Source organism: Budorcas taxicolor, chromosome 18 (genome assembly GCF_023091745.1).
Source record: "Budorcas taxicolor isolate Tak-1 chromosome 18, Takin1.1, whole genome shotgun sequence".
Taxonomy (NCBI): Eukaryota; Metazoa; Chordata; class Mammalia; order Artiodactyla; family Bovidae; genus Budorcas; species Budorcas taxicolor.
Window position 1 is genome coordinate 35733149 of NC_068927.1, and position 16981 is coordinate 35750129.

Sequence of the window (16981 nt, forward strand, 5' to 3'; positions counted from 1 at the left end):
CCGCCTGCCGCTGTGTGGGTGTCGGGCTGGCAGTGCGCAGAGGGGCGCGGCTCGGCCCTCCCCCTCCGCCGCTTCCCGCCAGCTCAGGAATGACCCGGGCGGCGGCCCGGCGCTGTTGAGGCCCCAGAGTCGCGGCGCAGGGCGGCGGGAACGGGCGGCCGTGGCGTGGGCGGCTGCGAGGGGCCGGCGGAGGGCCGGGCGAGGCTGCGGCAGGGCAGGGCCGGCACCGGGAAGCCGCTGCCGCCGCCGCCGCCTCGGCCGGGGATCGCGGGCCCCGGGTCGGCTTGGCCGGGCCCCGCCCCGCCCCGCCCCTGCACGCCGAGCAGGCCGTGGCGGAAAGGAGCGCCCCCCCGCGACGCCCGAGCCAGAGCGCAGCGGCATCCGAGCGGGAACCGGAACGCGAGCGGGAGCGGAGCCAGAGCGGGAACCCGAGCTGGAGCCGAAACTGGAGCCGGCAGTGCGGCGCACGGAGTGGAGCGAGGCAGCCAAGCCGAGTAAGGGGCGTGGGGCTGGGGGCGGCGCTGGGGAGGGGCGGGGAGGGGGTCCCGGCCCCCTCCCCCGCGCTCTGCGGCGGCCCCAGCGCACGCACACACCCCGGGGGCGCTCAACGCTGTCCCGGGGCGGAACCGCAGCGCGCTTCGAACGGGATCCCCGCTCTCCCGCGGATCCCTGCCCCGACCCCCGCGCCCCCGGGCGGGCCACCGGGACCCGCGCGGACCGTGGCTGCCCCTAAACATGCCATCGGGCCCCGGGATGGAGAGCACTCCCCGATTCTTGCCTGACTGGAGTCCCACACGAATATCCACCCTATGTAGGGGGCAATGTCCACGACCCCGCGCTCTTGGTTTCCCGGACCCCTAAACAACCCACCCAAGAAGAGGGAACCAGGACGCACTTATCGCTGGGGTGGAAGAGGATAGGGGCCCCGGACTTGAAGAGTTTGAAGCTAGAAGCCACCCTCGACCCTCGAGCAGGGAAGTTTGACCCTCCAACGGGCGGGTCACCTCGGCCATGCCCCCGCTTCAGTGCCCGCCTGCCGCGCTGGTCTATCTCAATACCATCGGTGGGAGAGGAGGTGTCCACACTGCACCTTCTCCAGCTCTGGGTCAGACTTTCCCTGGCGCGGTAAGTGAGGCTGAGTCCGAGGCGGCTGCTCTGGCCGGCTGCGCAGCGCCGAGCGGTATAGCCGCCCCTCCCCACGCGCCATCGGAAGTTGGTTAGTGCCTACCTGCTCCACGGCTGACTCGCACAGCCCTTCCCCTCTCCCCATCGGCCAGGCGGTCCTGAGGCTGGCTCGAAGAGGATCCAGGGCTGCCCTCCTGATCCCACGCGCCGTGCCGAGGTGGGTGGGGGTGGGGATAGCCAGGCCCAGGCTGGGAAGGGGAGGGGGAGGGCACGAGTGACAGGTGTCAGCCGCGGGGGCTCCAGGAGCTTGGTCCTTGGTCTTGATTTCACACAGTCCCACAGGCGCCTGCATTTGAGGAAGCCCTCCTGACTCTCCTCAAACATCCTGACTGCTCACTGGAACAAGTGGCTTCACTTCTTTGTGCCTCAGTTGCTCTACTGACACGTAGGTAGGATTCTGTTGTGAGCAACGTGTTAAAGGGCTTCCGACCCAGAGGGTGGGCTTGGCTGACCTCCTAGCTGTGCGGCGTTAGGCGAGATACTTAACAACTCTGAGCCTCAGTTTCCCTATCTGAAACATGGGAAAGGTGGATGGGTTGGAGGGAATAAATGAGGTGATGCCTGGGGACGGGGGCAGGGCTAGCCTGGTGCTTGGCACACAGCTAGCACTCAGTTTAGGCTGACTACAGGTGACATTCTGTGAAGTGTCCAACATCAGTGGATGCTAAGGCAAAGCAAGGTCCTCTGAGGTGGGAGGGACCCCACCCCTTCTAAACCCCACTCTGAGGAAGTCTTGAATCCCCTAGGGTCTTGTTGACACATACTGCAATGGCTGAACCCTCTCCTTAGGGCCAGCCCTTTCTCTCTGTTCCCTCCTCCCTGGGCATTCTGCTTCCCAGCAGCGCTGGCCTCCCCTACCTATCATCTCCATCCCCGTTGAGAAAGACTGTCTAACCCACTCTTTCTCTGGCCCTAGATTGATGTCTGTTCCCCAGGCAGAGGGCTCCCCACATCCTTCTCACACTCTGTGCAAGGGAATTCACACCTCCCTCCACTCCTGGATTTGGGCCTAGGGAAGACTGCTTTCCCTGAGGAGCAATCACAGTCAGGTGGCTTGGATGTTCCAGTGGTGACAGCTCAGACAGGCAGCGAAGAGCAGCAGAGGGAGCAGCTACTAGGGCAAGGAGACAGCGGAAAGTTGGAGGGGGTCCCAACCCTGAAGCTACGTGGACCGTATGTTCATCCAGGCGACTGAGCCACGAGGCACCAGAAATGATGAGTCTTGGGGAGGAAGTGGGGCCCGTGAATGACTTTGAGCGGTTAGAAGTTCAGAGCTGGAAGGTTCCCCAGGAAGAGATCTGCCCAGTCTGTGCAGTGGAGGCTTCAGACCCAGAGCAGAACCCGGGAGGGCCAGGAGCTAGGGGAGGATGTTGGAATCCCTGGGGTGGCATGGCAGCTTGAAGGTGTCCCAGGTGTTGGGAAGAAAACAAATTCCACCACTTGTGGACACCTGTATTAGTCCTACTCACCTGTGCCCCAGCTGCCACAACAGAAGGGAATGTTGGGGGTTGGGGGGCAGTCTGTCCACATGTTGCCTGGTGGGACACACAGAATGGGCTGCCTCCTCGAAGCTCTTTCTACACAGAAACCCCCTCTGTCCTCTTCTTCCTCTGCAGCCTACTTCCCTCCCCCGTTCACCCACCAGGGTGTCACACCCTTGCATCTTCCGTAACTCTCACCTCTTCTTCCCAAAGGAATTAATCAGAAACTCATTAGGAGGTTTGTGTCTCCTAGTTCACACAGTATTTGGAGCACAGCCAGGCATCAATGTGATGGGGATACAGGCACCTCCTTCAGTCTTGGGGAATCGTTAGTTACACACATTCAGACGCCTGTTACCTGAAGCCTGTGCCCTGGAAGTGCTCAGAGCACAAGGTGTGGGAAGGTGGCAGTTGGCTCTCAGCCTCCTAAAGGGAGAGGGCTTTCACCCTCCTGAAGCTTCCTGGAAACCAAAGGAGCTGTGTCAAGGGGCTTCAGAGCTGTGTCTGAGAGCACAGCTTCTTGCAGCTGGACTACCTGGGTTTATGGCATGTGATTCTAGGCAGGAGATTCACCCTTTAGAGCCTCCATTTCCTCTTGAAAATGGGAACAAATACTCCACACCTCCCAGTATAGTTGTGAGGACTGAAGAAAAATATATAGGAATCACACAGCAGTGTCGAATAGACCCCTTGCAATGGCCTTGCTATGTCTGCATTAAGAACATGCATTGAACACATGCTGTTTCCCAAGCATAAGTATTTTCTCTCTGGATTCTGACAATAGCCCTCTGATCTAGGTACTATAATTGTCCCTATTTTATAGATGAGAACACTGAGGCTTAGAAAGGTTAAAGACTAACTTTGCTAGCTTCAGGAAACTTCAAACATCACTGTGACTCATCATAATTTTATGAGTTTGTAAAATTGGTAATTAGCACACTGTATTTTAGATGATATGTAATTAGTTACTGGAATGTTTCCTCCATGGGTATCTCCAATCATTGGGCATCTGTGTTAATTGCCCATGGGCAATTTTTTGAGACACCTTCATGTTTTTCTATTCAAACAGTATCAAACTGATTTAAAAGAGCAGCTTTCCCCATTTATTCCCTATCCTTCCTCTCCATTTTTCTCCATAGCCCTATCACCCCCAACATTTATATATCTTATTCATCTGTTTATTGTCTGCCCTCATCCATATAATGTAAACTCCCCAAAGGCAGGGACTTTTAACCATTTTGCTTACTCTTGTATCCCCAGAGACAAAAACAACCACCAGCACTTCATATGCTTTGCAAATTGTAAAGTATTTTACAAACATAAGGTCTGTTATTGTTATTATTTTTGCCAAGTGTATAGCTTGCCTGAAAATAAAACCTTAAGGTTCATGGCAGAAACTTCCCTCAAAATTCTGGCAAATAGGACCTGCTCAAGTGCCAGGGAAAATGTGATGAAGGTTAAAACCAGTTGGAGATTACTTTCCTAACATGTTAATAAAGCTCCTTATCAGTTAAGTTGAAAGACAAGTTAATTTTTTTTAATTTTTGCAACAACAAATGGCATGCTCAAAGGCAATTAAATTAGCATTTAAAATTTCCAATGAGTTAACTGTCATTGATTTATTCACTTACTCTTTGTTACAGAAAATCATTTGTCAAAAAACAAAAGAACATAACAAGCCTCCTCAATCCCACCACTGCCCAGAGTGTGGATACCCACATGCCTGGATACTTCAGTCTATTGCCTTTTCATCTTTTTCTGTGTGTGAATATTTTCTCTCATTTTTTTCCTTAGAAAATAAGGGATCATGTTGTCAGCAGAGTTATATAACCAGCTTACTTGGTGACATCCCCCCACCATTGACATTAAAGTGAAAGCATATTATTAAAATTTCTTTAAAACATGACTCCATGGCTATATAATATTCCATTATAAGCATGTGCTAAAATTTTCTCAGCCTGTCCTCTCTTATTGGACACTGGGGTCTCTGCTGTAATGTTTTCTATATCCTTACTGGTGTTGTCTAGGCCTTGAATGAGTCTTCTCTACATCCTCAGTCATGACCTACTTGCTGGTTTGCAAATGGACTGGTTTATGTAGTTAGTAAATCCATTCTTAGAGGTTGGGTGCTGGTGGCAGTGGGGACAGCAGCTGATCTAACAGAGCGCTGCTCCAAGTAAACTAAGGCAACGTGGAGACCCAGGAAGCTTCAGGCATTTCCTGACCAACCCAGGATAGCACACATGTGGCCAGATGCTGCATGGGGGCAGAAGGCCTCTTTGCTGCCAGGGCTGCCAAACAACCTGGATTCCTTTTCTAAAATCAGTACCAAGTTACTTGCTGGCAAATCTATGTGTCCTCTGCCAGCCTCTCTGCTATCATCCTCTCACTCTTTCTGTCCTCCGCTCATGAGTTCATCTGTGTCTTCATTTGATCACACGACAAATGTTTACAGGCACACCTTGTTTTATGGCTCTTCACAGATATTAATTATTTTTACCAACTGAAGGTTTGGGACAGTCTTGAACCAAGCAAGTCTATCAGCGCCATTTTTCCAACTGCATTTGCTCACTTCATGTGTCTTGTGTCACATTATGGTAATTCTCACATTTCAATTTTGTTTTCTTATTGTTATATTTGCTATAGTGACCTGTGATCAGTGATTTTTGATGTTGCTATTGCAATAAGGGGCTTCCCAGGTGGCGCAGTGGTAAAGAATCTGCCGACCAACGCAGGAAACACAAGGGACGTGGATTCGATCTCTGGGTGGGGAAGATGCCCTGGAGGAGGAAATGGCAACCCACTCCAGTATTCTTGCCTGGAAGATTCCATAGACAAAGGAGCCTGGCGAGCTACAATCCCTGTTGCAGACAGACAGACATCACTGAGTAAGTGAGCACACATCACAGTGAGATTACTACTCACTCAAGGCTCAATGGATGGCTACCGCCGCTTAGCAATAAGGTATTTTTAAAGGTATGTACACTGCATTTTACACAAACGGCTACTGCAAACTTCATAGAGTGCAGGATAATGTAAACCTAATTTTGATATGCACTAGAACACCAAAAAAATTGAATGACTCGCTTTACTGTGGTGGTCTGGAATCTCGCGGACCACCAAACCACAGTTATCTCTGAGGTATTACCTGTAATGACATCTATCTGCACTTGCCATGGGATTTTTTTCTCCATTAGAGGGACCATCAGCTGGTTCTCACACTTCAAGACCAGCCTCCCTCATTTCTGAGGCTCCTTTCTGTGTAAAATGGGGATTTGTTTTGAGATGCCGTGGTTTGAGCACGCATCGCAAAGACGTGGCCCATCCCCCAGGCCAGCCACTGTGCGGCCCTGCCCAGTTCGCCACGGACCCTGGCGAAGCGCAACCCTCCAGTATGGCTGCCTCTGCTGCGCATGCGCGAACCATCCTGTCTCGCGCAGTTACCCGGCTGCTTCTGCCCGGGATACGGAGCCGGTCCCCTTAACCACAAGCTCACTGATCGAGATCGGAGTGTCACGGTGAGCCACGGAGCGGAGGGATTCTGGGAGCAGGGACGCGAAGCGAAGTGGGAGTGACGTGGACTTACCGCCCACCATTCAGCCACTTCAGAACCTGGAAAACTGCAGTCTGCCGGCCGCCCGTCTGCCCGCGATCCAGTCGGAGATGAGTCACAGGGAGGGATGCGCTTCTCCTCAGATGCTGGGCGCTGAGTGAGACGGGCGTGAGGGAAGACGTGACCTGGGTGTCAGATCTGTGGTGTGGGGTGTCCCTGGCAGTAACCGCGAGGTAACAAGGTCCCTCTCTGCATTTCTCTCTCTCCATCTCTTCTCTGGGACTTTGGGTGGGTTATGTCATGAGCCTATGAGTTTTTCTTATTTGCAATATGAAAATGTTACCTACTTCAGGAGACCTGTTGCTTTAATTTCGGTGATATTAACTGGCACATGGAGGTGCCTGGTGAACATGAGCCACCCTGAAAGCTGGAGTGCCCAGATTATCTCCATTTACAGAAATGTCTACTTGACCGGTGGCCAAACCTGCCAGCCCCTTGCCAATCTCCTAGCCACCTGGGAACTTACACAATCTCCACTACCCACCCAAACTGACCATGGAAAACCATATGTAATGCAGGGATTCTCTGTGGTCCCTGCCCCGGGAGTTCATCTCCCACCTCCCCGTGCCCTGCGAAAACCCATCTTAATCTCAGAGTCACAGTGCCCAGTGAGAGGAAAAAGGGGGTACCGGGGACCTCTAATAGTGTGACCTTGGGGATGATTCCTTGAAGCATTGGGGGTGGCCAGCACCCTTTGTGGCATCATATAGGATAGCCATATAGGATGTATACATTCATTGTGCATTTACTAACTGCCAACTGTATGCCAGCTCACTAGAAAAGGAAATGGAGGCTGGACCTGTGGAGGTTGGGGCAGAAGCTTGGGCATTTTCCTGAGGGTACTGGAGCTACCAAAGACATTTCAGCAGATGCCCTGATCCATTCTGCCTCTCTGGAAGTGGCACAAGAGATGGCCTGTCAGAGCAGTGTATCCTCCTCCCAACTCACACGCAGCCACACTGCACACCCGCAGAAACGAACACAGACACACGTACACACATGTATTTTTAGAAAGCACAGATCCCAGGCCCTGAGATGCTCTGTGAATTTTCTGGTGTGAAATCACAGTTCCCCAAGCAACCTGCCATGCCAGTTCTAGAGGCCTGGGGAGATCACATCTACCTTCACTTCCCCCATCAGAACTCTTGACTTGGTTTCTATGGGGACTGGGAGTGGGTGTCAGGCCAGCATGGGGTTCACACCAGGACAGGCTGAGCTGGAAAAAGTCACCTGGAGAGGGATTCCGAGGTCAGCAGCAGTGATGGCCCCTCCCTTCCACCTGCCTCAGGCAGCAGAATGAACATTTTGCAGCCACATACCTCATGCCAGGGACTGTCTGTACATAACCCCAGTCCTCATGGCAGGTAAAGTGTTCTTACTCTGCTTTCCCCAGGAAGACACTGAAGTTCAGAGAGGTGAAGTGCTTTGCCCAAAGCTACACTGCCAGGAAGTGGGAGAGTCAATATTAGCACTCAGGAACTGGATTTCTGAGCTTGGGCTCTCCAAAGATAGGTGTTTATTTACGAAGTAAAAAAAATGAATTCTTAGTATAGTTTAGCCAATTGGCTCCATCAAAACACAGAACCCATTTAGAGGATATATACATATATATAATAAAAAGGATCCCTGGAGAAGACAAGTGGGAACCTTGGAACTGCCTCTTACGGAAAAGCTCTGTCCACAATGATATCATCCCCGGGATCAAGGAAGCCTGCTCCCCCTGGGATGTAGAGAGGCCAGGTGCTCTGCCCACTGGCTTGCGACTGGCAACTTCCCCTGCAAGTGCCTGCTGGGCTCCACATCCATCCAAAGGCACGGTTTGGTTTCTCCCAAGTCGAGTGACCACACTCCCTAGGAAATAAGAACCCTAACTCCCTAATATTCCCATGGCCTCCTATCACTTGGGGACCTACCAGGAGAGCCTGAATCAGCTCTGATCTCCAGCAGCATGAGAGGATGAATTACTTTCTGAAAATGTTTCCTCCATCGCAAACAGGTACTAGAGTGACGTGGCAGTCCTTTACTGCACAGACATCTTGACACCTTGATATTCACATAGGGGTGTGTGGGGGGGGAGGTGTTGGTAAAGAGACAATTGTATTCTCTAGCTCTTTATTTCTGAATTGGTAATTTAATCTAGTAGGTACCTTCTAAGGAAGTGTACTGGCTGACAGTGTGGGCTTTGGAGTCACACAAACCTGGGTTCCAGTCCCAGCCTGTAATTAGAAGTTGTGTGACCCTGGAAAGCTTCATAACCTCTCTGAGCCTCAACTGCCGTATTTATAAAATGAGAATGAAAAAAGCATCTTTCTCTTAAAACTGTTGTGATGATAATGATGATAATAATAATGTTTGAGCTAGGCATCTATGAATACCCTTCCAGAGCCAGCTGTGGAACCCTGAACTAGCTTCTCGCTTTCTCCAGGTCTCAGTTTCCCCTTCTGTGAAATGAGGACATTGAGCTGATCTGTAAGGGTCTTTTCAGCCCTAACAGTTACAGGATTCTCAGAGGTCAACCCAGGAGAGATATTCGCCCCCTTCCACTGACCACTGAGATGCCAGCACACATTTGTGCCACCTCTGCCCTGGAACCCTCATATTCCACAGCCCAGAGGCCCCCAGCACTCCCTCCCCACGGACTAGGCACATGCCGTCAAAGTCACAGTCCTCTCCCCAGAGGTTGACAGCCCCGGGTACACAAGCCCCCAGCCAGCAGGGTCAGCAGGTACCATGCGGGCGCCCCCATCACCTGCCTGTTTGTGTCTCTGCAGGTGAGCGGAGGGTCCTTCCCTGCGAGAAGTCAGAGCTCTACAAGTGGGCAGGCTGGCTCCACTGTTCTGCTCCAAGGATTACATGTCCTTCAAACGCCCCTGCCCCTGTAAGTCTCCTCCCCACCTCCTCCCATGGACCGGGGCCAGCATGGCAGAGTCAGGATGCAGAGAATGTTTTTAGGGTGTTTGGCCAAAGAGTTCCAGGGGTCTGACTGGGGTTCGATGTGATATGACGGATGGGGGAGGGCAACACAGAAGACCCCTGACCATCTGCAGGAGATGTCTCACCGTGCCAACCCCTCCATATCAGTACTTCCCAGACTGTGGGTCAGGGTTCTTCCAAAGGATATTAATGAGGTTACTTTTTTTTTTTAATTCCATAGTCAAATGAGTGTGGGAAATGCGGAGTGACACAAGTCAGTTTTGCTGGACTCTTCAGAGCCGTTAAGGTGGTGCTGTGTAGTGAGGCTCCATAGGAAAGAGAAAGCCCAGGGCTCTACCCAAACTTAGCTGACAACAAGGAATGTCTCCTGAGATGGGTGCTTCATAGAACACACTCCTTGGGGTTCAGTGTCTAAGGAAACCCTTCCTAGAGCAGCCTCACCAGGCAGTCCCTTGTTTGCTATTAATAATTCATTTTTTCATCTAATGAAGCTACTAGATGATTTTGCCCGTAACATTCTTCTCATGGCTCCCTGATTGCCCACGGATCTAGACAATGAACTCAATCAGGTATACCCTGGGGCTCAAGGCTGCAGCCCCTGTGGCTTATTCCCCTACTCATCGTCAACCCTGCCTTCACGACTCATGCTGTCACCCTGACCCCAGAGTTGCCTCTCTCCCTGGCAGCCACCTGCTTCCTCCCATGATGTCCCCTGAGCCCCCTCCAAGCCACCATCATTTGCTGCATTTTGGAAGGATGTGCATAACCTCCCCATCCCATCTCCCTGGTGAGGCTGGGACTGTGAGTCTGTGTGAGATCGGGGCCCCCAGCTGAGGCTCCCTGTCTGCCTGTCAACTCCCCTCACCCTGCTCACCAGTGTCTGTTCAAATCTGTACCACTGGTTAATGTTCTACATCCTGGGGTTGGGGAACCTCTCCTGCAGAGAGTCAAATCGCCAACTGTCAACTCTGCGAGCATCAAGGGGCTGCTGTAGCGGAGGTAAGGAGAGCTGGCCTATCCTGTCCGGGAGCGACCATCACCAGGCATGCCGGGGGAGTAAGGTGGCAGTGCGTTCATTGTGCAGGGATTGGTTTTCAGGAGGTAGGGGAGCACAGCCTGGCTGCTGGCTGCCATGGGTACCGAGGAGGGCACAGGTCAAGAACAATGAGCTTTCTGATACATAGGACAAGCTCAGTAAATTACTGCTACTGTTACCACCATGTCTGCTGTTGTGGACTGATCAGCTGTCAAAGCCTCAGGCCTGGGGAGAAGGCTACCATGGGAGCAGGTCAGCCCAGGGACACCTGCCCCACAAAGGGTCAGGGTGATTGTGTTGTCACCCCCAGGAGGAGCTGGCAGTGCAGAAGGCTGGGGCTGCTGAGTGTGGAGGATTTTCCAGAACCTTCCAGGGTTGAGCCAGGCCCTTTGGAGCCCTGCCGTCTGCACTAACAGGGGCCATCACCCCAGGACAGGCTCTGTGCGAGCAGCTCCTGAGGACTCCAGGGTGTGGTCACAGGTATCCCAGGCTGGTCAGGAGCAGTTACTGAGCTTGTCTGAATCCCCCTCTCCCCACACAGGCTCAGCGCCTGGCATGCAGTAGGCACTCAATAAATGTTTGCTGAATGAATAAATGCAGCCCACTGTGGATGAGGCCCTGGAGGTGGAGAAGCCGAAGCTCCTGACTCTGCCGCCAGACTCTCTCCGTGGCTCTGGCCAGCCCATCCTCATCTCTGAAATGAAGCAGTTATCTGAGGCCAGTGCATTCCAGGAGCTCAGAGCAGCTGTGAGGCTCCTTGGAGGGTGAGGGGAGACCAGCTGGGGAGAACCCAGATGCCCCACCACCCTCTGCTTCAGCCAGAGCAGCTCTGTTTACATCTCTGGGTTGGGGGTCTGTTCAGATTTTGCTTAAAGAAAGACGTCCCAGGCAATGGTAGGCCAGGTCCCATGACGGTATCCAGGCCCACTTCTTCCTCTATCATCTCGTCTCTTCTCTGCAGGATTCTTCTCTACTCCTCACAGTGTCCAGTCAGACTCTTTACCTTTTTTCTGAGCTAAGAAGTGCTCACCATCCTCCCTTTCAGCACCCCTAGTCTGCTTCAACCTGGCTCCTGCACCCTCACCCTGATATGACATCAGTGGCTGTGTCACCAAGTCCATCCCAGAGTTTTCAGTTCTCAGCTGCATCTGACCCTGTTGGTCACATCAACCCTGCTGGTGGCTCCTCCACCGGGTTCTGGACTCTGAACCCTGGGGTTTTCCTCCAGCCTTTCTGGCTCTCTGGGCTCTGATCATCCATTCATGGTCTCCTTTAGTGCAAGAGGAGGGTGCATTCTTCCCACACCCGCCCGGGGATGCCAGGTCCCCCAGGACTCCAACCCCACTGGCCTTCTTGCCCTGTACACCCCAGACCATTTCATCCTCACTCTTCTTTCAACTGCAACCTATAGGCCAGCAGTTCCCATGACTCTCTTCCACCCGTTTCTGCCTGAGCTGATTCCTTCTGCCTTCCACTGCCTGGCTCCCTGGGCAGCCCCACCTCCACTGCTCAAGTACAGCCCACTGCTCAAGTACTGAACTCCTTGCCCTCTCCTCCATGCCAGCTTGCTTGATTTTGCTGTCTTGGTTTAGGGTACCACCATCACCACCATCCAGTCCCACAGGCCAGAAATCTACAAGTGACCCTCAGTTTCCCTCCAACACCTGCATCACTACCAGATGCCCAGGGAGACCCTAGGGTCTCCAAAGTAGGTCAACAGATCTCTCTCCTGACTTCCCCCACAGTCCAACCCCCTCCTCAGACCCCATCCTGGAAATCACTGCCTCAGTAGATATTCATGGAACCAGACAACCAGACAAGTGAACAAACAGAGTGAAGCGGACTCCTCGCGGTTGGCCTCCTGGGCTCACAGACCAGAGGCCCTCAGGTGGTTTTCTAGGAGGGATGCAGAACCGCAAGAGCCCCTGATGCCCTGATTCACCTGGCCGGGGAACTCTGAGGGGCAAAGCCGGACGTCTCAGGCTTCATCATCCGGCCACAGACACACACCCTTAGCACCTCCTCTCCTGCTCTGTGAATTTGGACACCTAACAGGGAATCACTTGAACTGTCTTGGCTCACAAAGTTATCTTGCTTGGTACATGTGAAGATGCCAAAGCCCATTAAAATCTGGAAAACTTAGGACAGGAACCATAGCTTGTTCTTGTTTGGGTTTCCACACCCCTACATCCTGCCAATTGAGAGGGGCAAAGAGGAAAGTCCCCAGAAGGAAAAACAAACACCAAAGTTTCCCTAGCAAGACCTGGCTGCTAGGAGTTAAGAGTTCAGGGAAGTCAGGGTGAGTCAACAGGGAATGTGAACCTGGGGCAGGGCAGTGGGCACAGGTCTGGCTGGCATCCACAGCTCTGGATACCGGGTGAAGTGGGACCATCCACTGGCCTCTCAGGAGCTGGGCAGCCATGGATCAGACCAGGCTGGGCCGACTTCTCCCAGGCCCTGCCCACTTCCTGGGCTCCCCCAACCCCTGTTACATGGCAAGGACCTTAGCTCATCTCAGCCTCTCACAGAGACAGCCCCAGTAAACCTCCATGTCCCTCCGTCTCAGTTAGGCAGATGAAAAAACTAAGGCAGGGAGAGGAGGCAAGAACAGGAGAGGGGAAGCCCTGAGGGATTTGGCTACAAGGCTGCAGGAGGGAAATCTGGTCTCCTCCCTGCAAGTGCAGACCTGTGAGCCATTTCCAGCCTTAAGCACTGAGCAAGAAGGACCAGCCCAGCTCCTCAGAGAGGCTGGACGCGTGGGAGCCTCCTCCATCTGGCCCCAGCTGGGCAGGGCAGCCCAGGATTCCCCCAGGATCCAGGCTTCAAGAACAGATGCTTCGTAACTACTTCTTCACAACGAGCACATGGCAGCTCCACAGAGCTTCCTCTGCTGTGAAGTGGGGGTGGCCTCAAGGGACAGACCTGGGGGAGGAGGGGCTTTGGGGCTCCAGGGGAGACTGAGGATGCAGCGAAGCAGGGCTAAGAGTAGAGGGCAGCAACCACTGGTCCAGAGAGGACCTGGATGGGGCTTGTCTCTGCTAAGTGCACAGGCTGCCAGCAGGCCAGAAGGACTCATAGCCTGGAAAAGCCTCTGGGCTTGGGCCTCCCTCAGAGTGGTGTGATGTGGTCAACAATGCTGGGGTTCAAGGACAACATAGCATTGACACTTGTCAGCTGTGAGATCTAGAGCAAGCTTCTTCACATCTAGAAACCTCAATCTGCTCATCTATAAAATGTAAGCAGTCATAATAGCCTTTAGGTTTGATGCCCAGATTTGACATGCCACAAGAAGAATCTAGGTTGGTGCCAGACACTGAGAAGATGCTTGAGAACTTGACAGTCATAGCCTTTTGACCACCCTCTCTCTACAGTGCTTAACATGACCCAAGTCTTTGGCAACAGATTGGTGAAAATGGAGAGAGATTGGGACTCTGGAGATGAACCTGGGGTGTGGACCAGATACTATTGTTTTCTGCTCTGCTTACTGTATTACCTCTGAAGAGACTTCACTGTCAACAGAATGAAGAACTTGAGAGCTAGCTCGTGAACCCCCAGCCCTTGAATAGAGAGTCCACTCTGTGGCCCCATGAACATCCTGGCTACCCCTCCTCTCAGTTCTCTGGTTGATCCCAGAGTCTGACTGTAGCAAGTGCTCAGCATCTGACAGCTAATCTCAGTTTTAAGTGCACAATCATTTTATATTAATATTAGAGTGGGCTGCCCTGGTGGTTCAGAGGTTAAAGCATCTGCCTAGAATGAGGGAGACCCAGGTTCGGTCCCTGGGTTGGGAAGACCCCCTGGAGAAGGAAACGGCAATCCCCTCCAGTGCCGATTCTCTCGCCTGGAGAATCCCATGGAGGGAGGAGCCTGGTAGGCTACCGTCCATGGGGTCGCAAAGAGTCAGACACGACTGAGCGACTTCACTTCACTTGACAAGAGGGCATCAGCCTCAGCTTGAGCTCTTAATGTAGTACTGGTAACAGCAGCAGTACCCCAGCTTTTGCCGAGCACTCCCAGCTGGCAGAGTTTTTGTCTCCCCCTCCCCTGGCAGTGGGTTCTCAGGGTGACCTCATCCACCTCATGGTACTGAGACGTTTCCATACACTGTCAGTCCCCAAATTTACGTCTCCAGCTCCAGACTCTCCCTGAACTCCAGACTCATACATTCAACTGTCCACCCCGTATCTTCACTCAGATGTCCACTCAGGTGTCTACAGAGCATCTCAGATGGAACAAGTCAAAACCTTAAATCTTGACTTCTAGTCCCCCACCTAAGCTACCCATCATCTTCCCCATCTCAGTAAATGGCAGCTCAGTTCTTCCATGTACTCAAGCCCCTAACTTTCTGAGTCTCTACTGCTCTCCTTTCTCATCTACCCCAAACCAATCAATCTGAAAATCCTAACAGTTTCACTTTGAAATCTGACTCCATCTTGCCATCTCCACCACTAAGCCCCAGGACCAAGGACACCATTGTCATTACCTGCACCACTGTTCTGGCCTCCTAACTGACCTCTCTGTCACCTTCTTGCCCCACTCCAGCCTATTCTGCCACAACCCTGGGAGTGTGGGAAAGGGAAAGATCTAGAGACTGAGCCTTCAGTTGGTTTCTGTATCGAGAAATCTTGCCAAGCAAGCATGATCCCTGGAGTTGTCACCCAAGGCGCCCCAAAGCCAAGTACACTGGGGAGGATTACCTGCAAACAGGAATGAGTAAGGACACTGCCATTTCTCTGCCAAGGACTATACTACCTTAGCTATCCTCCTGTACCTGGAACCGTGCCTAGGGTGATTAGGAAAGGCTGGTCATCCTCTGTGACATCACCACAGAAGTGTGCAGGACCACGTGCTTCCCAGTCAGGAGAAAGAAGCCCCAGGAGCGAAGTCACATGCCCTGTGGGCCCAGGGACCACTAGAGGAGGTGGCAGCATTTAAAAGCAGAAACTTCCAGGCCCAAGCTCAGGGCACTGGCCACACTAGTCCCTCTGAGAGCCTGATACATTTTCACCTCCTAGAGTTCCTTCTGTCTGCTTCTCTCTGCATTTGAAGTACCATGTCCTCTATTAGCTCTGGTTTCATCAGCTTCTAAGGGCTGCTCCCTCTTCCTACCTGGACTCCATATCTGTAGGTGACCTCCAGGCCTTGTTTGAAAAAAGAGTCATTCCAGAGCTTTCCTCTGCCCATCCACCAGGCCCTTCAGCCCCCGGATAATACTTGTCTCCCCTAGGAATGGGGCTAGGGCTAGAGATATAGCCGATTACAGTAAAAACAGCAAGAGCTGAATGACACAGGTTCAGAAACCATTGAAGCAAATGTATTTAAATCGTCCAAGCCTCTGCTATTCAGCTATGAAATGGGATCATGAGACCCGCTTTCCAGGGTGACTGAGAGATAGTGAGCACACAGTCAGTCAGGAAGGCTGTGTTCTATCCTTCTCCTCTGGCTCCTCTATCCCACAGTGAGAGGAGATCTTCCTGCAGGGTCCTCCCAAGACTGTTCCAAGGGGAGATCACATCTTCCCTCTCCGTTTCCAGCTGGGCATGCAGATGCAGCATGGCATACTGGGCCATACTTCATCTGACAGGCTCTCATCAGGGGCTAGCCAGGTGCCAGCCTTTCATCAGACCCCATCACAGGCACATAACAAGGCAATGCAAGAAAATGGGTTCTCCCGACCTTCTAGACTGGATGTAAGAGATCCTCTGCTGACCGTATGGGACTTACCCAGGGACTCGACCCCAACTGCCTCTCACCAGAGATGCAGAAACTGAGATGCATACTGGGGACTGGACCAGGTCGCCTAGCGTGTTTGCAGCTGAAACGCTGATGCTCCCAGCATGACTCCACATGAAGCGCTCTTTCCATGAGGAGCCTGCTCTCCTCTGTTCCCAGGGAAGACAAACAGTGTAACTATGATCCAAGCCATGTCTTTAAAAAAAAAAAATTAAGACCTTATTTCTACATGGGGAGGGAAATCCTGAGATGGAGCAGCTGTAGGGCTTTAGTTTCAGTGGTCAGAAATGAACATCACTGAGGACCCAGGTTCTTTCCATCTTCTTACTCCACTGTAAAATGGCCATTGTAAGATGGCTCCATTGTAAGACTGCTGCATTGTAAGATGGCCAACATCAACCCAGGCAGTGACACAACTTTTCCCAGAAGTTCCCCAGCATGAAGTTCCCAGAAGACCACCCTCATGTCTTACTGGCCAGAATTTAGTTGCATGTCCACCCCTAAGCCAATCACAGTTTAGTTCAGTTTAGTCGCTCAGTAGTGTCCGACTCTTTGCAACCCCATGAATTGCAGCACACCAGGCCTCCCTGTCCATCAGGGAATGGTAATACCAGGGCTGGCTTACCAAGCTAGTCTTTAAAAGGACAAAGGTTGTTAGAACCTGGTTCCCCCTCAGTCTAAAATGGAGGCAGTGGACAGTCAGGCCTACAAAACCTTCCCCTTTGGCCTGCTCAGTCCTTGTTCTCTGGGCCTCAAGTCTTCAGGAGGAGCTCTAAATATCTGAAGTAAGAACTGAACTGAACTGAGGAGTCCCTTTTATGGGGATTCTCTAGGGTTAGTTTTGTTTGTTTGTGTAGTAGAGAAATACCAGCTCACAAGAGTGAGTAGCTAAATATTCAGGAGATTAATGACCCATTTAATCATTGGTAGCCAGCCTGAAATCCATCCTGATGGGAGTTCTACACTGTAGAATTGGCAAACAACACTACAAATCAGGAA

At 52.4% G+C, this 16981-nt stretch overlaps 1 protein-coding gene across 1 annotated transcript in view; it reads left to right on the forward strand.

The window, feature by feature from the left end:
* The first annotated feature begins 480 nt into the window (after nucleotides 1–480).
* BEAN1 (brain expressed associated with NEDD4 1) overlaps nucleotides 481–16981 on the forward strand; it is a 37248-nt gene continuing 20747 nt past the window's right edge. Inside the window, exons 1-2 of the mRNA XM_052656482.1 lie at nucleotides 481–494; nucleotides 9051–9157. Of these exons, the coding sequence (XP_052512442.1) occupies nucleotides 9133–9157 (25 nt within the window). The 5' untranslated portion in view covers nucleotides 481–494; nucleotides 9051–9132. The remainder of the gene's footprint in view (nucleotides 495–9050; nucleotides 9158–16981) is intronic.